Raw genomic sequence first — 15,346 nt, 5'->3', positions numbered from 1 at the left:
ACATATTCTCTTCATATCTGGTTTAGTAATATGATCACTCTTCCAATGAAGTTCCCCCCCCCAAAAAAAATAATAATACCCCCCAAAAAAAATAAGTAAAAAAAAAAAACCACAACAAAAAAACCAAACAAAAAAAAACAACATTCGAATACATTAATACTATTTAAATTATCATGTTCGTTTAAACACAAACAAGTGGGTAGATAAGGTCTATCTTGTCGTGTGTGGGCATGTGCGATAAATATCACAAAACTGGTTCCCAGTAATAACTAACAAGGAAGTAAATAAATGATCCGCCATGGAGGTCGAATAAAGGCGAGACGAGCATTGAATCGAATATTTTGTCCCACCATAACATTGGTAAGTTCGACCATAAAGGTTTCTGACAATAATAATCCAAATATTTTCATATTTTGTTAAAAATCTCACGCAACCGTTGACATATGCGTCGTTCATAAAACATGTATACTCGGAAATGACCCTAATGTTAATTGCTTTTTAGTATTGAAAGTTTCATTCGGAACAGGAATTTGCATAGATTTTGTGTTGGTGTTGGTAACAAATCGATTATTTGCTTAGATTTTGCACAAACATCTACTTTCACTTTACATAATTTTGTAACGGTGTTCCCTCTAATAGGTCATTGGACTAACAAATGTTTGTTGACCTTGACCCGGTATGGATATCAATTTTAACCATAGCACAGAGTACTATATTCATTGCCCATCATAGGACAGAAATAATGTAAATTGCGATGAGAAAGTTTGAACATAAAAATATAAAGTAAAAAAATTGAAAATTGGAATGCCGCCGCGAGTTTCGAACCCGGCGACTTCTTGTTTGATGAAACATACAAAGAAGAATTGGGATGTTAATATATATGATGACTAAGTTGGGTTTGTTGATCTCGGCCTGATATGGAAATTGATCTCAAACCTAACAAATAAAGAGGCACGATAACGCTAGGTCTGTTGCTCTCAGCCTGGCATGAATGTTAGTCTCAGATATGACAAATAAAGGGACATAACTAAACATTAGGTACACGTTGAATACGATTTGGTGATATTCGTGTTGAACAGGTGTGTGCGTGTGTGTGTCCGTGTGTGTGTGTGTGTGCATGTGTGTGTGTGTCTGAGAGAGAGAGAGAGAGAGAGAGAGAGAGAGAGAGAGAGAGGGAAGTTATCAAAGTTAGGTAATTTACTTGTACACACGTAGTTAACCGTATTTAGGTTTTCAATGATGACAAATAGGAAAGGAAATGATTACACATTTGTTGGCATACACAACTATCACATTTACCTAGATTTGAGACTCAAGAAAGTTCATGGGACAGTTCTGCTGCTGTCGTTGTAGCTCTGGGAATAAAAATTCTGCGACAAAGGTAGGAGACTTTCAATTGATTACGCTGTTTTATGAGAATACCTTCTTAAAGATGTACTTGTCGTCGTAGTCATCGCAAATATCATTATTTTGTGCTGCCTAATTATGCATGATGAACTTTCTTTATATGACTTAGTAGCTGACCGATTCATATTGTACATAATATAAGTTCCATTAATCGTCATAATTCAGCTTAAAATATGAACGACCAAAATATTAAAAGATGCGAATAAAACACATGAAAATCAACGAAACCTCAGCATGTGTTGGAATTATAAATAATAATTCATTTAAACTTCATTTTTGTTTGGATTGGAAGTTTGATCTGTATCGATAACAATAATCAAGCTTAATCATTGTAAATTTCAGCTAGAAGAGTCTTCAGATCAGTTGCCACAAGTCGAATATTTAAGGTAGATAATAATATTTTAAAATCTAATTCCGTACTACCATAAGTCAGACAAGACTTATTTATTTTTTCTTTCTTACTTTTGTTTACTATGGGTCACATATCTTCAGACCCACTGTTCATCTTTGCTGCCGCGACACGATGAAGTGTATACAGTTTTTGAATGTTGTCTTTAGTATTCTTGCACTAATAGTCTTAGATCACTTTCTAGACCAATTAAGGTCTTTCAGCGTTAAGCAGAGACCGATCTTCATATTTTCTAAACTATTTCCCTTGTTTATTATTTGTAAAGTAGCTGAAACTCTCGCAAATCACTTTTTTCATAAAGAGATTATAACTATTTTCACTTTGGTTATTTGACTTCACCCAGAGGATGTGTGGATTGTTTAACTGCATACCATCCAGTTATTTGCACAGAAAAAATGTTTTTTTCCCCCTCAAATTTTATATTTTGTCAGTTTGAATTACTAGTCATGAAAATATACGCTTTTCTTATAACTCAGATAAACATAAACTTGTGTATTTTCACAAAATTTATTAATTGCAGCAAATTAATTATTTTGCAGCTTTCTTGAAGAGATATGCACTGTATGCAGTTTTATAAATAAAGCTTAATGAAAACAGAATTTATAAATTATTCTAAATTGTTAGATGGCAGTATGGCACATTATATAATTATTTTTATTCAATCCTCCTCACCCCATTCTTTACACCCGCCTCCAAAAAATAAGGAAAACAACATTCGAAGGCCAATCTTATGGTGTACTTTGGGGTTATGAATAGAATGTATCATGTGTTTTAGTAGTACGCACTTCATAAAACGTTGTATCCATTGTAAATTCTTTTGAATAAATTAATTTATTAAATGATTTATATTTTGTCTATCTGCCCGTGTAAACTCTACGCGTAGTTAGGAAAAGGCAGGTGTCATGTCCTAAATATGATAAATAATCATTAATATTATGAAATATAATACGTAAAACACACACACACACACACACACACACACACACACACACACACACATTTATTACGTGAATAATTTCATATTAAGGTCGGTGATAACTTTGGTGAGAATATGACATAATTTGTTGGATGCATGAGAGATTTGTTAATCTCAGTTGCTAAATGATTGAAGGATGTACCTTGTCTTGTCTCATGATTTTGAGTGTAATGTGCCAGGAAGAATCAAAGACTTAAACATATAAATATACTGTCGATTTTGATTTATTCGATATATCTCGACAAAACTAAATATGGAAGAAGGTAAGCAGCATTAGTTTTAGCGTCGATATCGTTGTTTTTTAATTTCTTTTTAATTCTTTACGTGATGTAGAAAATCTTTTTGAAGTTTCACAGACAGAATTAAAGTATTTGAGGCCAGCTGTCACTCTCCATCTCTCGTGAACCGCAAAATGTTTTGAAAACCGTGAGAGTTACTTTCGGTTATGTGTGAGTGTAATCCATAATACAGACGATTAAAAGCAGGTGGCATTAATGGACCCACTTATAACAAACAGCTCACTTTTTATGTGTGTTTGTGTGCTGTGGATTTAAACTTTAACAAATCTTCAATCATATCGCTACGATGTCTGCAGTGTGGGAGTGTATAATGATGTCTAGCACGGGGTATTATGCCGTAAACATGTAACATCATGTCCCACCCGGTCACATTATCTTGATACCAGGCAGACCAGTCCTAACACTAACATCTTAATGCTGAACACCAAGCGAGGCAGCTGCTAGTACCATCTATATAAGTCTTTTCTATAACTCTGCCGGGGTTCGAACCGCGACCTCCCGCATCCGAGGCGGACGCTCTCTTCAATTTAGCCACCGGAGCGGTCACGTTTTGTATAACAAATTTAAACATTTTTCTTTTAAAAACAATGTTCATTACTTTACATTCATTATCGGGTAAAATTGTTCCTAAATATGATAGTTTGGTGCAGCCATTTTGTTTTGTGTGAAATAAAGGTATATCGCAGAGAGCATGCGTGATTGTTAAGATGATATATGTAAGCTCAAAAGGACTGTATATGTATGTATGTATGTATGTATGTATGTATGTATGTATGTATGTATGTATGTATGCATGGATGGATGGATGGATGGATGTATAATATATATATACGTACTTGAGTTGTAGTTGATTTACGTACTTGCGTTGTAGGTGGACAATATCATGTTTCGTCTACATCCCGTTCACGCTTTTTATGGTTTCTCTAGCGATGTTTTTATCTAAATCAGTTTGATGTGCATGAGAGAGATTGGAAGGCGTCTCCATTACTGTAGCATTATACTGCGTGCACTCTAAGTTGAAAGACAGAATATGTAAGAAATAACACAAAGTTACCAACCAGCCCGATTATCTGGATTAATTTTCATAGCTGAAAAGATGAGACAGCTTAATGGTGTCCGAGTTATACATGCACATGTGCCTTCATTCATTATTTATTCATTTATAGTTATATATTTGATAATTCATCTAGTTACATACTATTTACTTTAGACAGGAAACCAGCGTGACATCAAGGGATGAAAGTCAACAAGACAGACCACACAAGACAGCGGTAATTATGCAATTTGTTTCTTCTAAAAAATGTAAGTCATAGTTATGGCCCTTTTAGATCCGTTCTTTATTAAAAAATGTGGATGTAAAACTTGTTCGGTGTAGTGTCGATTTCTTAGTAACATAGCAATTAATGTGAATCTACAAGAACAGTATAAAACAATAATAATATCAACATGATCATAATTTTTGTTCTCCTTTTATAACTGTTACCCCTTTCACTGCCGTTTCCGCTGATGCTGCTACTGGCTTACCCATGTTTTCCTTCTAATACTACACATAAATCTGGTAAATATCTACACAGATCAAATGATCTTTCTAACATGAGTTCAACAAGTGTTGAAGTGAATAGTTAATTCTTTAAGCAATAACCTTATCTCACTATATAGTTTAGGACTGAGAGTTTCATCACTTGAAAGTGAACAATTTAATAACAACAAAAAATACTAAAATATGACAATTTTTGCATTGATGCTACGCACACTCAATAAAAAATATTCCAAGTTTTTTTATTGCACACGAACGCAAAAAAATACAGACAAGTTAATGTATAGGATGTAAAAGTGAGAAAACAGGCTCTAATAAGTGCAAAAGCTGACTGAGATGAGTGCATATTTGTAATATAACACAGAAGTGATTTCAGAAAACTAAGATCTGAAAGTACGTCATTGAAGAATTATGGAATGTTACAATGCTCATGTTTTGACAATTCTATTAGAAATATTGTAAACACAAACTCGATTCTTTTCAAAACAAAACACAACTTAAGTTCAAAGAAAATGACTTCATATAATTAAACTAAAGTTGATTTTCAAGTACACACGAGCAAACCATTGCAAAACACACCTTTAGGAACAACCAAAAGGGTGATTACTTCATGAAAAGTATTACATAGAAAGTTAAGTTTTTTCTTTATATTTATCAAATATGACATCCCAAAAGGAATCTTTGAATCTCACTTCAGCTAAAATGGTTGAGAATAAATGCATCTGAAGCAACATCAACATATTTCTACCAGGACTCTTCGAACGTAATAGATGCAAAAAGATTGAACGTGCAGAACACGAGGTCGTACATGCTGTTAATTTTTTTTATCAGCTTTACACAAATTACTTGCTCTGAGTTCTGTGCAAATGGGTTTGAATCTCAAAGTAAAGTATGTGAGAACTATCAGCGAGTACTCGGTGGTTGTTGTTCGTTCAAATAAAACGTGTCTGGACGTATTTTACGTCGTCATCTCGATACTTGTTCAAATCATATATATTCCTAAATCAAAATTCTTATTATCTATATAATATATAGTCTCTGTGGGAAATAGCAGTATTTCAACTGGCAGCGCTTTACAAGAACACATAAATGCACAGACGGGTTTATTCTCAGTCTGCACACGCCTTTAAGAAATGAATGCTTCAGAAATTATAGAGATTATAATTTTATCAAATCTCGCTTTCAGGATGTCGCAGATAACACTGTTATACAAGGGCGACGCAGTCTTGACCAACCAAGGTAACAGTAACATTTTATTTTAAAAGACATCTAGTGCAAAGATTACAGAAAATAAAATATAACACATTCAGACTGAAATAAAAACGCTTACGTTTGACAACAATGACGACGACAAGATAAACACTACCCTCCACCCCTTACTAACGTTTCCGCTACTGCTACTATCCATGTTATGTGAACCTGAAGTTTAAATATTATAAGAATAGGCTGAACAGTATGTTGTCCTATCGAAGATACATTTATCTGGGAAAACATTGAGCTACTGGTACGATCTGATTTGGCGATTCTTCAGATAAAGAATAATAAAACATAATTTGTAAACAATTAGCGGCAATAATAAAGGCAAATCTGAGTTGTAACCCAAAATCATGGGCAGACGCGAAAACAAGTATAGATGGCTTGGTTAATTGCGTGCATGTTAGACGCGGTGTAACCAAACAGACAAAGCGTTAGTGTAACACAAGCAATCGAACAGAGCCCACCTATAATTAACTTGAGGGTGGGCAAAGCTAAATGTACAGTACGAATCTCATTGTCTCAGATGACATTAAATCTTTTCTGCCTCAGAAATTACAAGAGATAAAAATAATGAAAAACAGATTAATCGTATTAGCAGATCTCATAAAATCAGAAACTTTTATCCTTTCCCCTTTCCATTAAATTGATGAAAGTGGTTAATTAATTCATTACAAGGTTGATAGTCTTATGAAAAGAATTAGCCATGGACTAGAACCTCTACCAGTATATTTCAGGAAAAATAAATCAATCTATCAATCGCTGGATTATATTGATCATGTTTTCACAAAAATATGTAATAGGTCAAGCAATTAGAAATATTGCTTAAAATATATCGACAACAATTATTATTCAAGCATGATAGATCAATTTGTAAGTCATAATGATGTATTGGCAATCATATAATGTATGTACATGAAAAGTTTCGTTTCATTTATATTCCAGTCAGTTTCAAGATATATAAAGTTAAATATATATGTTCACTTTTTCGAAAGATTTGTATTACATGATATACATGTTAGAAGATTAATTCATCAATAATATAAATATAAATAAATGAGACTAAATTATGTACAGATCTTTAAAGAAGAAACACAACGAATATTGGTATACGCAGTGTAAAATTACAACACGTGAAAGGGTCCAGGATAGCCGCAGGTAGATAATTAGTACGGTCGTTTAAAACTGGAACACAAATATTTCCGGAGCTGGTTGATATCAAAGTGCGCATATAAGTGCTCAAAACACATGCACGTTTTAGGCATGTTTGAACAATAACTGAAGGGAGTGTGACAACTGCATGATTAATGAAATGTATGTCATGTATTCTTGATAATTAAATGTGTTGAATGCATTCAAGTAAATTAATTGAAGCAACTGACTAATCTAGTTTCCAGTAGATACGGAGGTGCAGTGTGGTTACTTCACTGCCTGCAATGGAGTATCTGGCCTGAGTACTTAGACAAAAAGCACCAAATAACAACACCCCGCCCCCCAAAAAAAACCCGGAATAAAACAGACAAAAATTACACTGCTGATGGTTAGTTCACGTTGTTGTCCCCTGGACTGGATATATGATTCAATTACACATAGCTGTCAGGACCGGGTGTATTCTTTTGATTTTTATATTTATCATCAAACTCTGAGGTAATGTTGACCGCAACATAAACAAATATACCATGGTGTTCGTTTTTCATTTTCAACAAATAAATATTCTGTCTTAACTCTGTGTTTAATATATTGTCATAGAAATCTTTTCATATAGGATTTGATCCTTGAAAAATGGAATTAAATCCACAAAAGTGAGGTTTAAAACTTTATCGGTGTAAAACGCAATCTTCTCAATGTTTAATAATCGAACCTCGTCTCATATCAGAAAGTTTTTGATGCCCATTTTCCTTTACACAATTCATAATCAAAACCGTTACTATATAGTCCATTGTTATATCTTCAATTGCAGTGATACAGAAGAAAGAGTACCTTTGGCTAAAAATGATTCCATGGAAAGGGGAATTGCAACTGACGCGGGAATGGTATGCATGTCGCAAGGTCTTTTGAAAATTTCATTTCTTAGCAATTGACCAGTAAAATAATATTTTCCGGTTGTTATAAACCACCTCGCGATTTGGCTAGGAAATAATACACAAATAATTGACTGCTTAATTATTTAATTAGTTTACACCAAGCTTACAATTTAAATGACGTGTTTCTTGTTTTTGTTCCTCTTTTCATGTTCTTCTTCTGTTAGTGTATGCTACAAACAAGATCTATCTTGTGTATTGAAAGTTTGTGAGTTTGTGTGCTTGTATATGGAAACTTGCGTATAGGAAAGAGATGCTTGTCACCTCTGATCTTAAAGATGTGAATATCAGTAAGAAGCTTGTCCTTTTCATGGAATTCTCTCTGCAATAAAATCTAAACATAATTTATTTGCAATGTGGCTTCAGAAGGATCAACCCCATGGCCCGACCTCTGAGAGTGCATCAGGTGGGATATCTATTGAAGGAAGTCGTAATCTCTGTTATGGGGATGTCTTGCCACATACTGGAGCACCAATCACTTTCACAGATAAGGGGTGTGTGTTTGAATATATTTTTCATGTAATGTAAATTATTACTTTCAGAAAGCTAAATCCTATCAATATATTTATAATCCTTTCAGTGTTGAAAATAAAAAGACATTTACGTTAAACAGATAGGTGTGTGAATGGATTATATTGCATTTTGCAAGACATTATAGACTCGATAAAAGTTAAATGAATTCCGTTGTGTATTCTCCGATTGATTCATTCTATCTACATGATTTATTGACGACATCAATGGCATTAACTGTTTCAATAAGGCATTTTAAGCGTCTCAGTGGATAAAATTCCGAAATTCCTTAGGTAGCACCGGCTTTTGAGCGATACTGCTTTACAGAAATGAAAATATTTTAACGAAATTAAACCTTCAGTTTTTGATGCTCACTTGTATTATTTCTGTCTTGTTAATGCTATTATCATCAATAAGGATATCATATTTCAAGAAATCGCTGTAGACTGATCAAGGCATGTGCTAAGTACGAAGCAAACTTGAAGCAAGTTATCGTACAACTTAATATTGTGCCAAACAAGAATGGAAAATATAGTGCAAGTGAAGGCCGGGTATATATATGAAGGAAGTTAGCATTTATGTTCATCACATGTATATTTATAACAGGTAACAAAGTATTGCATGCTTGTGATCAAAGTGACTCAGATAATATACGTATACTTTGTATAAGGATATCAATCTCTTTCAGAAGAGAAACATCGGAGGCACAAGCAGTCAAACTAAAGTAAGTGCTTGCTTCACCATGCTATTTTCGGGTGATGTTTGCGTGAGAATACGTGCATCTTGAAATTACATGGCAGCATGGGAACAATTTTTATTAATCCACCTTCAAATCATCTCTATTAAATATGTGATTATATAGTTTTAAATTCGAACCAGGTTTTCTTTTTACTGAATTTCTTTTGATTTGTTATAAATTACGTACGTTGTGGTCATGTATTCCCGATTTTCAGTATGTATATTTGTTCCTTAAATATAGGTAGAATTGTAGTTTAATGATCAGATAATAATGGAATAATTCATAATTACTCAGTTAAATGTTTACACACATCAAGCCATGTATCGTTGTTATTCTTGCATGGTCAGTAATCCGCACTTCCAGCAACAACTGCTAAAAAATAGCTTTCCCACCTGGTTGACATAAAAGTTTTGTCATAAAAGTCTTATATATACACTATTCATTGATGATAGTGTTAGTGAACGAAATCGTGACCAAAAACCAGCACGGCAGAAAAGGTTCTGGTAATGTATCAACTCCATGAGGTTACCTCTTACTCTCTTAAATAGGCCAGTTATCCTTGTCCACCGAAGCCAACAAATTCAGTGATTACAAAGAAACCCTTTGATTACTGAAGAGATACGGGTCACAAGTAACACATGGTTTTCACGTGACTGTTACTGGACAGTTGAAATACTCAACTGGTTGATTATCACCGTTGCTACTGACAATGTTGCAAAGGATCCTATCCTAGGGTGTAGTGCATGCTGACCCGAAAACAGCATTATCATCCAGGTCGATCGGCTTCTGAAAACAATATCCGTTCTGACCGATTTTTGTTGTAAAGTAATTAACGGTGATAAGAAAGCAGAGCGGCTACCCACGTAATTGCATGGTCAAATCATGCCTGTGAGGCACCACGGAGAACATAAGCGGTTTAGTCAATTCGACAAGGTGAAGATACAACAAGGCATGATTGTATTGTCGTCTAAGATCTGATCTAGCTGGTACCACAGCTAAAGGTGCTACAACATATGGAACAATAAGATATAACGGAGCTGACTATACAGATGTAATCATTATTGATGAACAGCAAGTAACATGTCATCGTTATAGTTCTATTTCCCAAAGATTACTACAATTCAGCGAGTGTCTTTACTGTCAAGACGACTGTCCCTTGACCTCCCGCCTCATAACTATAAATAACCAGATTGCTGTAAACAGGGATCCAATTTGTCGATAATAACTTTATCTTTAACAAAACCATTTGCAGCGCCCCATGCTTCTAACTCTTTAAAAAGGAATGAAAGAAAAAAATGAGTGATTGTGCAAAATAAGAAACAATACTACAGGAAAGTGAAGCTTTTTCATAGCAGTAATGGCGCTGATAGTAGTAATATTTACCTTTTATTGTAAAGTTTAAAGGTCAGATTGTATCACCATTGGTACCTCAGTGCATCTCGATTTGAATCAGCCTTTAGCTTTGTCCTGGAATCCTGTTATGTAAGATGGTGAAGAAATCAAACATAATATATTGAGAACCTTTCAGGCCATGTCCTTGTCTTATTTAATGCCCTTATGCTCCGTTGTTGCTTACAACACATCCGTATTTAGCCATCACACAAGAAAAATGAAAAAGAAGAGATGATACAAAGTTTTACGGCAAGTTACACAGAAATAAATCCTTACATAACTGTCACCGTTGGGTTCTCAAATTTGTAACGTAATTGGTTCAAAACATTTGAAAACAAAAGTATATGGACTATTTGAAATGTCTTTATTTGAATATTTTGTTACAGAAAAGTTAGTTTGACACGAGAAATAAACAACTAAATTTTTATCTAAAAAGGTATGACTTTATTGGGAAATTGTTGTATGTCTATGAATTTGGTTTTATAATTACGTTGTATTCTATCACGTTTTTTTGCCAAGCCTCTTGAAGAGTGGAAGTTATTTCTGCAAGTATAGATCTCTATGATGCTTACCATTAATTTGCAAAATACCAGATATTTTGAAAAACTATGGCCTTGAACTATCGTAGTAGAATAGTATCATTGAAACATTTTAGTTCTCTTATCTTTCTCCTTCCAATTTCTTCGTCTTTCTTCACCTCCTTGCTTTCTTTGGTAGCGGCAGAAGCTTGATCTGCATTATAATTATGGCGGAAATATGTATTAATCTTCACGTGTCAGGAGCCGTCATATATTTGTTCTTCGTTTTGAACATATTTTACAACGTATGTACATAATAGAAAGTAATCTGTAATGTGCTGTCCTTAAAAATTAGGGTGCTTCTTAATTTTCTAGTAGCCTTTTTTAGATTTATAAAATAATATTTATTGGAAAACCATGATATTTTTTAGCCATGAAGATTTAATAGAATCACATAAAATCTGTGATTAATATTACCTGAAGGTAGCCAATATAAGTCATCATTGTAAACATCATGCGTTTGGATTTTTTATATGGTCATTATGTGCAAATCATCATGATCATGATCATGATCATGATCATCATCATCAATAATAATAATAATAATAATAATAATACCACCACCACCAATACTTCTACCACTGCTAATAATAATAATAATGAATTTATGCATCACTTTTATAAGAATGATTTTTTTCGCAAGAGAAGAACTGGAATTACTTAGGAAAAAAAGCAACGAAGAGATAAGGAAGTACGAAGAAGACTTGCAAAGAAAGAGAGAGCAAATCAAACAACTCGAGGAAGATAGAAACGAGCTTTTGAACAGGTTTGTTCTTGAGTAGTTAGTAATACGGTGCAATATATATGGACTGTAATATCTTCATAATCATACATAAATTTGCCAGATGCAATGTATTGTGATGAATTTTGTTCCTTAAATAGAAGTTATCCCTATATTATTTCTGTAGTATACGTTGAACTACTAGCATTTAGCTTTTCTTTGGATTTTGGTTTTACTTGAAGGAGATAATCTAAATTTATTTCACGTTTTTGCTTCCAGAAGCTTCATCTATTAATGTCCTTGATGAGCATTCTTGACTTGACAAAGGAAAAATAAAATTGCTTCAAAGACGAAACAAAGTGGTATGCTCTTTGTATGAAATATGCATTTAATAAAAACAGTTTTCATCTTTAAATACGTTATCCAATCATAATACCTTAAGAGAACTACTGCTGCCTTGCAAATCATACCCTCCCCCCCAGATACTAAGTTTAGCTAAAGTGAGCTAGAAGTTGTCTGCCGACCAATGTGACGGTCGGGCAGAGTGATTTCCCCTTAGCTAATAGGATTGGCGGGGAAGTCTAAGAACCTTTCAATTACTATTTCTGCTCGTGCCAAGATGCCCGCTCTGGTCATGAGACCTGTCTAAAGCCGGAATATACGAGGAAGATTTACTATTACAAGTTGGAGGAGTTTTCACTTCTAAGGAAAGTATAATCCATCTATATTTCTAAATTTTTCTCTTCCTATGCCTTTACAGTTTGCTAACACTTTGTTGTCGTCACACATTTAGGTACTTGCAAGGTGACCCTAAGTAACTTTACATTAAGTTAGTGCTATAATTATGTGCAAACCTCTAACGCTTATAAAAAACTGCTGTTATATGTGTAATTCCATTACAAACAGGCACACATCGGTGAGTTTCTGTTCCAAGTCATTCGTAGCGTCCGGGCGCCAACGTCAGAGATTTTGCTTGCATAGGCGGTCTGAGGGTTTTTTTCCCTACAGGAAATGGCCTCGTAATGGATATTGTCACACCTATCTTGTACGTATCTATAACGGTGCCACAGTTCCCTTTTATGTAAAGTTGTTTTGTGTGTTATATAGGCATTTGTGTACATTCCTGTATTGGTTCCGCTCTGGTCGGTCAAGTACAGGTAAGCTATCGATACACGGTTTATTCAGTCGCGTTCTTTATCATGCATGTTTCTATAGGCGACACTTGAGTGATGTTGCATAACCATTCCATCATATTCAAAGAGCACTTAGTCACTCGCACGGGTATCCTATGCGACTGCACAATAAAGGTTCGGGCTACAATATTTACATGCGTGCGTGTCTTTATGATCTTAAGAAACTCATTATATATGTATAAATCCGTCATTTCTGGTAAATACAGGTGAGTTTCATTTACCATAGTATCCTTGTGCAGCACAAAGGAACATATCCTGCCTCTCCAGGCATCTATAACGCAAATATAAATAGCTAATTTGCTGCTCTGGCTCTTCGAAGAAAGTTAGCACCAAGTGCGATGAAAGGGTTACCGCTCAACGATAGCTGACACCTTTCGTCATCACGGAGGAGAGGGTATCGGACGAGACAAGGATGTATTTAACCTAGTCTCCAACTGTGATTATACAGGGCCAAAAACGTTAGCCTATTGATCAGATCCTGATTAAGCAGCTTGACCTTCTCATAGTAAAACCTGTACATGAGTTGCTTCGATAAGTAAAGCATGGCCGTACCAACATAGATTGGTTTTGTCGGTTTGAGTTTTGATTTTATTTTACTGCAAACGGCAAGAAGTTCTCCTTTAACGATTTTGTCTGGAATCAAAACTCGGATCCGCAATGAGCCTAATACGCTTTTCTTGCTCAGTATTATTACCGAAAAGATCGACTATAATTCTTTTGCACATAATCTTCATGGTTTTTTCAAACACGTTATTGATCATGAGCTTGAAAAAATCACTTTCAAATTCATTGGTTGCCTTTGTGTGTAGGACCGCATGCATCTGAATGTACGGAGCTATCCAAGCTTGCTGAAGAAATCCAAGCAATCAATATATTTTGGTTGCAGGCATACCCAATCGCAATTACAACTGAAGAGTTCACACATGCAGTACATCATTGTGCTTGGTCCGAAGATTCGATACCAGTTTGGTGCATTCGGCGTATTTGCGTCCAGACTCATCAACGTTCGCGCACTGTTGCGGTGACAACCATGTATTGGGCACCGACAGCGCATCTGGTGTCAGCGGTTAATCGTTTTATTCCTCGTGGAAATGCTAAAGATATTCCAGATCAACTTCAACGAAGTGTCCATGGTGACCGTGGATGTTATGATCGTGCACCTCTTTTTTTAGATCAGTGTACCCAGGTTCGAACTACTATAATTCACCAACCGAAAGTGGCTGCCTCATGGCTCAGCCATAATCGTTATTGGCGTCTAGATGCATGATGTAACTGTTGGTGTCAGCGGGGTTATAGCCGTAGACGTTTGGATTATTTTCAGGAGCGTATCTGTGACATGATGTATATGTTGCGCTACGAAGTGACTGCTCGATAAACAGATAGTGATCAATATCAGTGAGCATTTCCAGCGCGATTTTGTTTTTGGACAACAATGCATCACAGCCAATACCTGGTGAGGAAATGTAATGTTCAGCATCTAACTTGTACACGTGCATGAAAATGTCACGAAATTTCTCAAACTCATCAGTGAGTAACAACACATCAGCGTGATGATACAGACTGTGATATTCACCCAGGTTTATGCATTCAAATGCGGACCAAACTTTCCTTGCATTTTCATAGTCGTTATTAGAAATACCTTCCCATGACAAAAATGAATTAAATGCTTTGATCAGACTGCAAGTGAGTTTCGGCAAATTTGGTGCAGTCGTTCATGTACTCGCAGGGATACACACCTTTTCTCGTCAGCAAGTCCGTAATGTTTGGACAATACCTACGAGCAATATTTAAATTCACCGTCGTGAGATTATTCACTGATATGTCTAAGGACGAATTCATAAACTGTATCGTATCGACAAAAGTGAAATTGCCCCAGCCAAAATATCGTGTATTTTTCCATGTTGTTTGGGATTATACGCATCGTTGAATTTGATGCCGGGGCTACTGGTTGCATCATTAAATCTACATCATACTCCCGCAGGTCATGAAACACCACAGGGATTATTTTGGGATAAATTCGCAACTGCAAATTACATGCGTTGTGTGCGTCATCTCAGTACACACCAATGATATGACAGTGTATCATTGGACTGTCTTTGCTCTTTGTCAACGAAAGATTTCTCACCAATTTAGCAGCGAGGAGCTGAGGAGAACTTAAGAATGTTATCGCCAGTCAAAATTATGTCTGCTGGTGAGTGGAGCTGCTGTAAAATCCATGGAGAACACCTCAACTGTATTTAGAGAGCTAGC

General features: G+C 35.2%; 1 protein-coding gene across 2 annotated transcripts in view; it reads left to right on the top strand.

Moving 5' to 3' along the window:
• Nucleotides 1-271: 271 nt before the first annotated feature.
• The window catches only part of LOC149797534 (uncharacterized), a 31,097-nt gene continuing 16,022 nt past the window's right edge, over nucleotides 272-15,346 (top strand). The window contains exons 1-9 of one of the 2 annotated variants that reach the window (XM_089962391.1): nucleotides 272-360; nucleotides 1,304-1,381; nucleotides 1,750-1,793; nucleotides 4,302-4,362; nucleotides 5,815-5,867; nucleotides 7,843-7,915; nucleotides 8,330-8,457; nucleotides 9,162-9,197; nucleotides 11,826-11,948. In XM_089962391.1, coding sequence (XP_089818517.1) covers nucleotides 1,325-1,381; nucleotides 1,750-1,793; nucleotides 4,302-4,362; nucleotides 5,815-5,867; nucleotides 7,843-7,915; nucleotides 8,330-8,457; nucleotides 9,162-9,197; nucleotides 11,826-11,948 — 575 coding nt within the window. In that variant the 5' untranslated portion in view covers nucleotides 272-360; nucleotides 1,304-1,324. The remainder of the gene's footprint in view (nucleotides 361-1,303; nucleotides 1,382-1,749; nucleotides 1,794-4,301; nucleotides 4,363-5,814; nucleotides 5,868-7,842; nucleotides 7,916-8,329; nucleotides 8,458-9,161; nucleotides 9,198-11,825; nucleotides 11,949-15,346) is intronic. The other variant, XM_089962390.1, reaches the window with a different exon arrangement.

This window comes from Sinohyriopsis cumingii, chromosome 6, assembly GCF_028554795.1.
Source record: "Sinohyriopsis cumingii isolate HCF-2022 chromosome 6, ASM2855479v2, whole genome shotgun sequence".
Classification (NCBI taxonomy): domain Eukaryota; kingdom Metazoa; phylum Mollusca; class Bivalvia; order Unionida; family Unionidae; genus Sinohyriopsis; species Sinohyriopsis cumingii.
The sequence above is the reverse complement of the archived record's forward strand: the minus strand, read 5'-3'. Positions and strand labels throughout refer to the sequence as shown.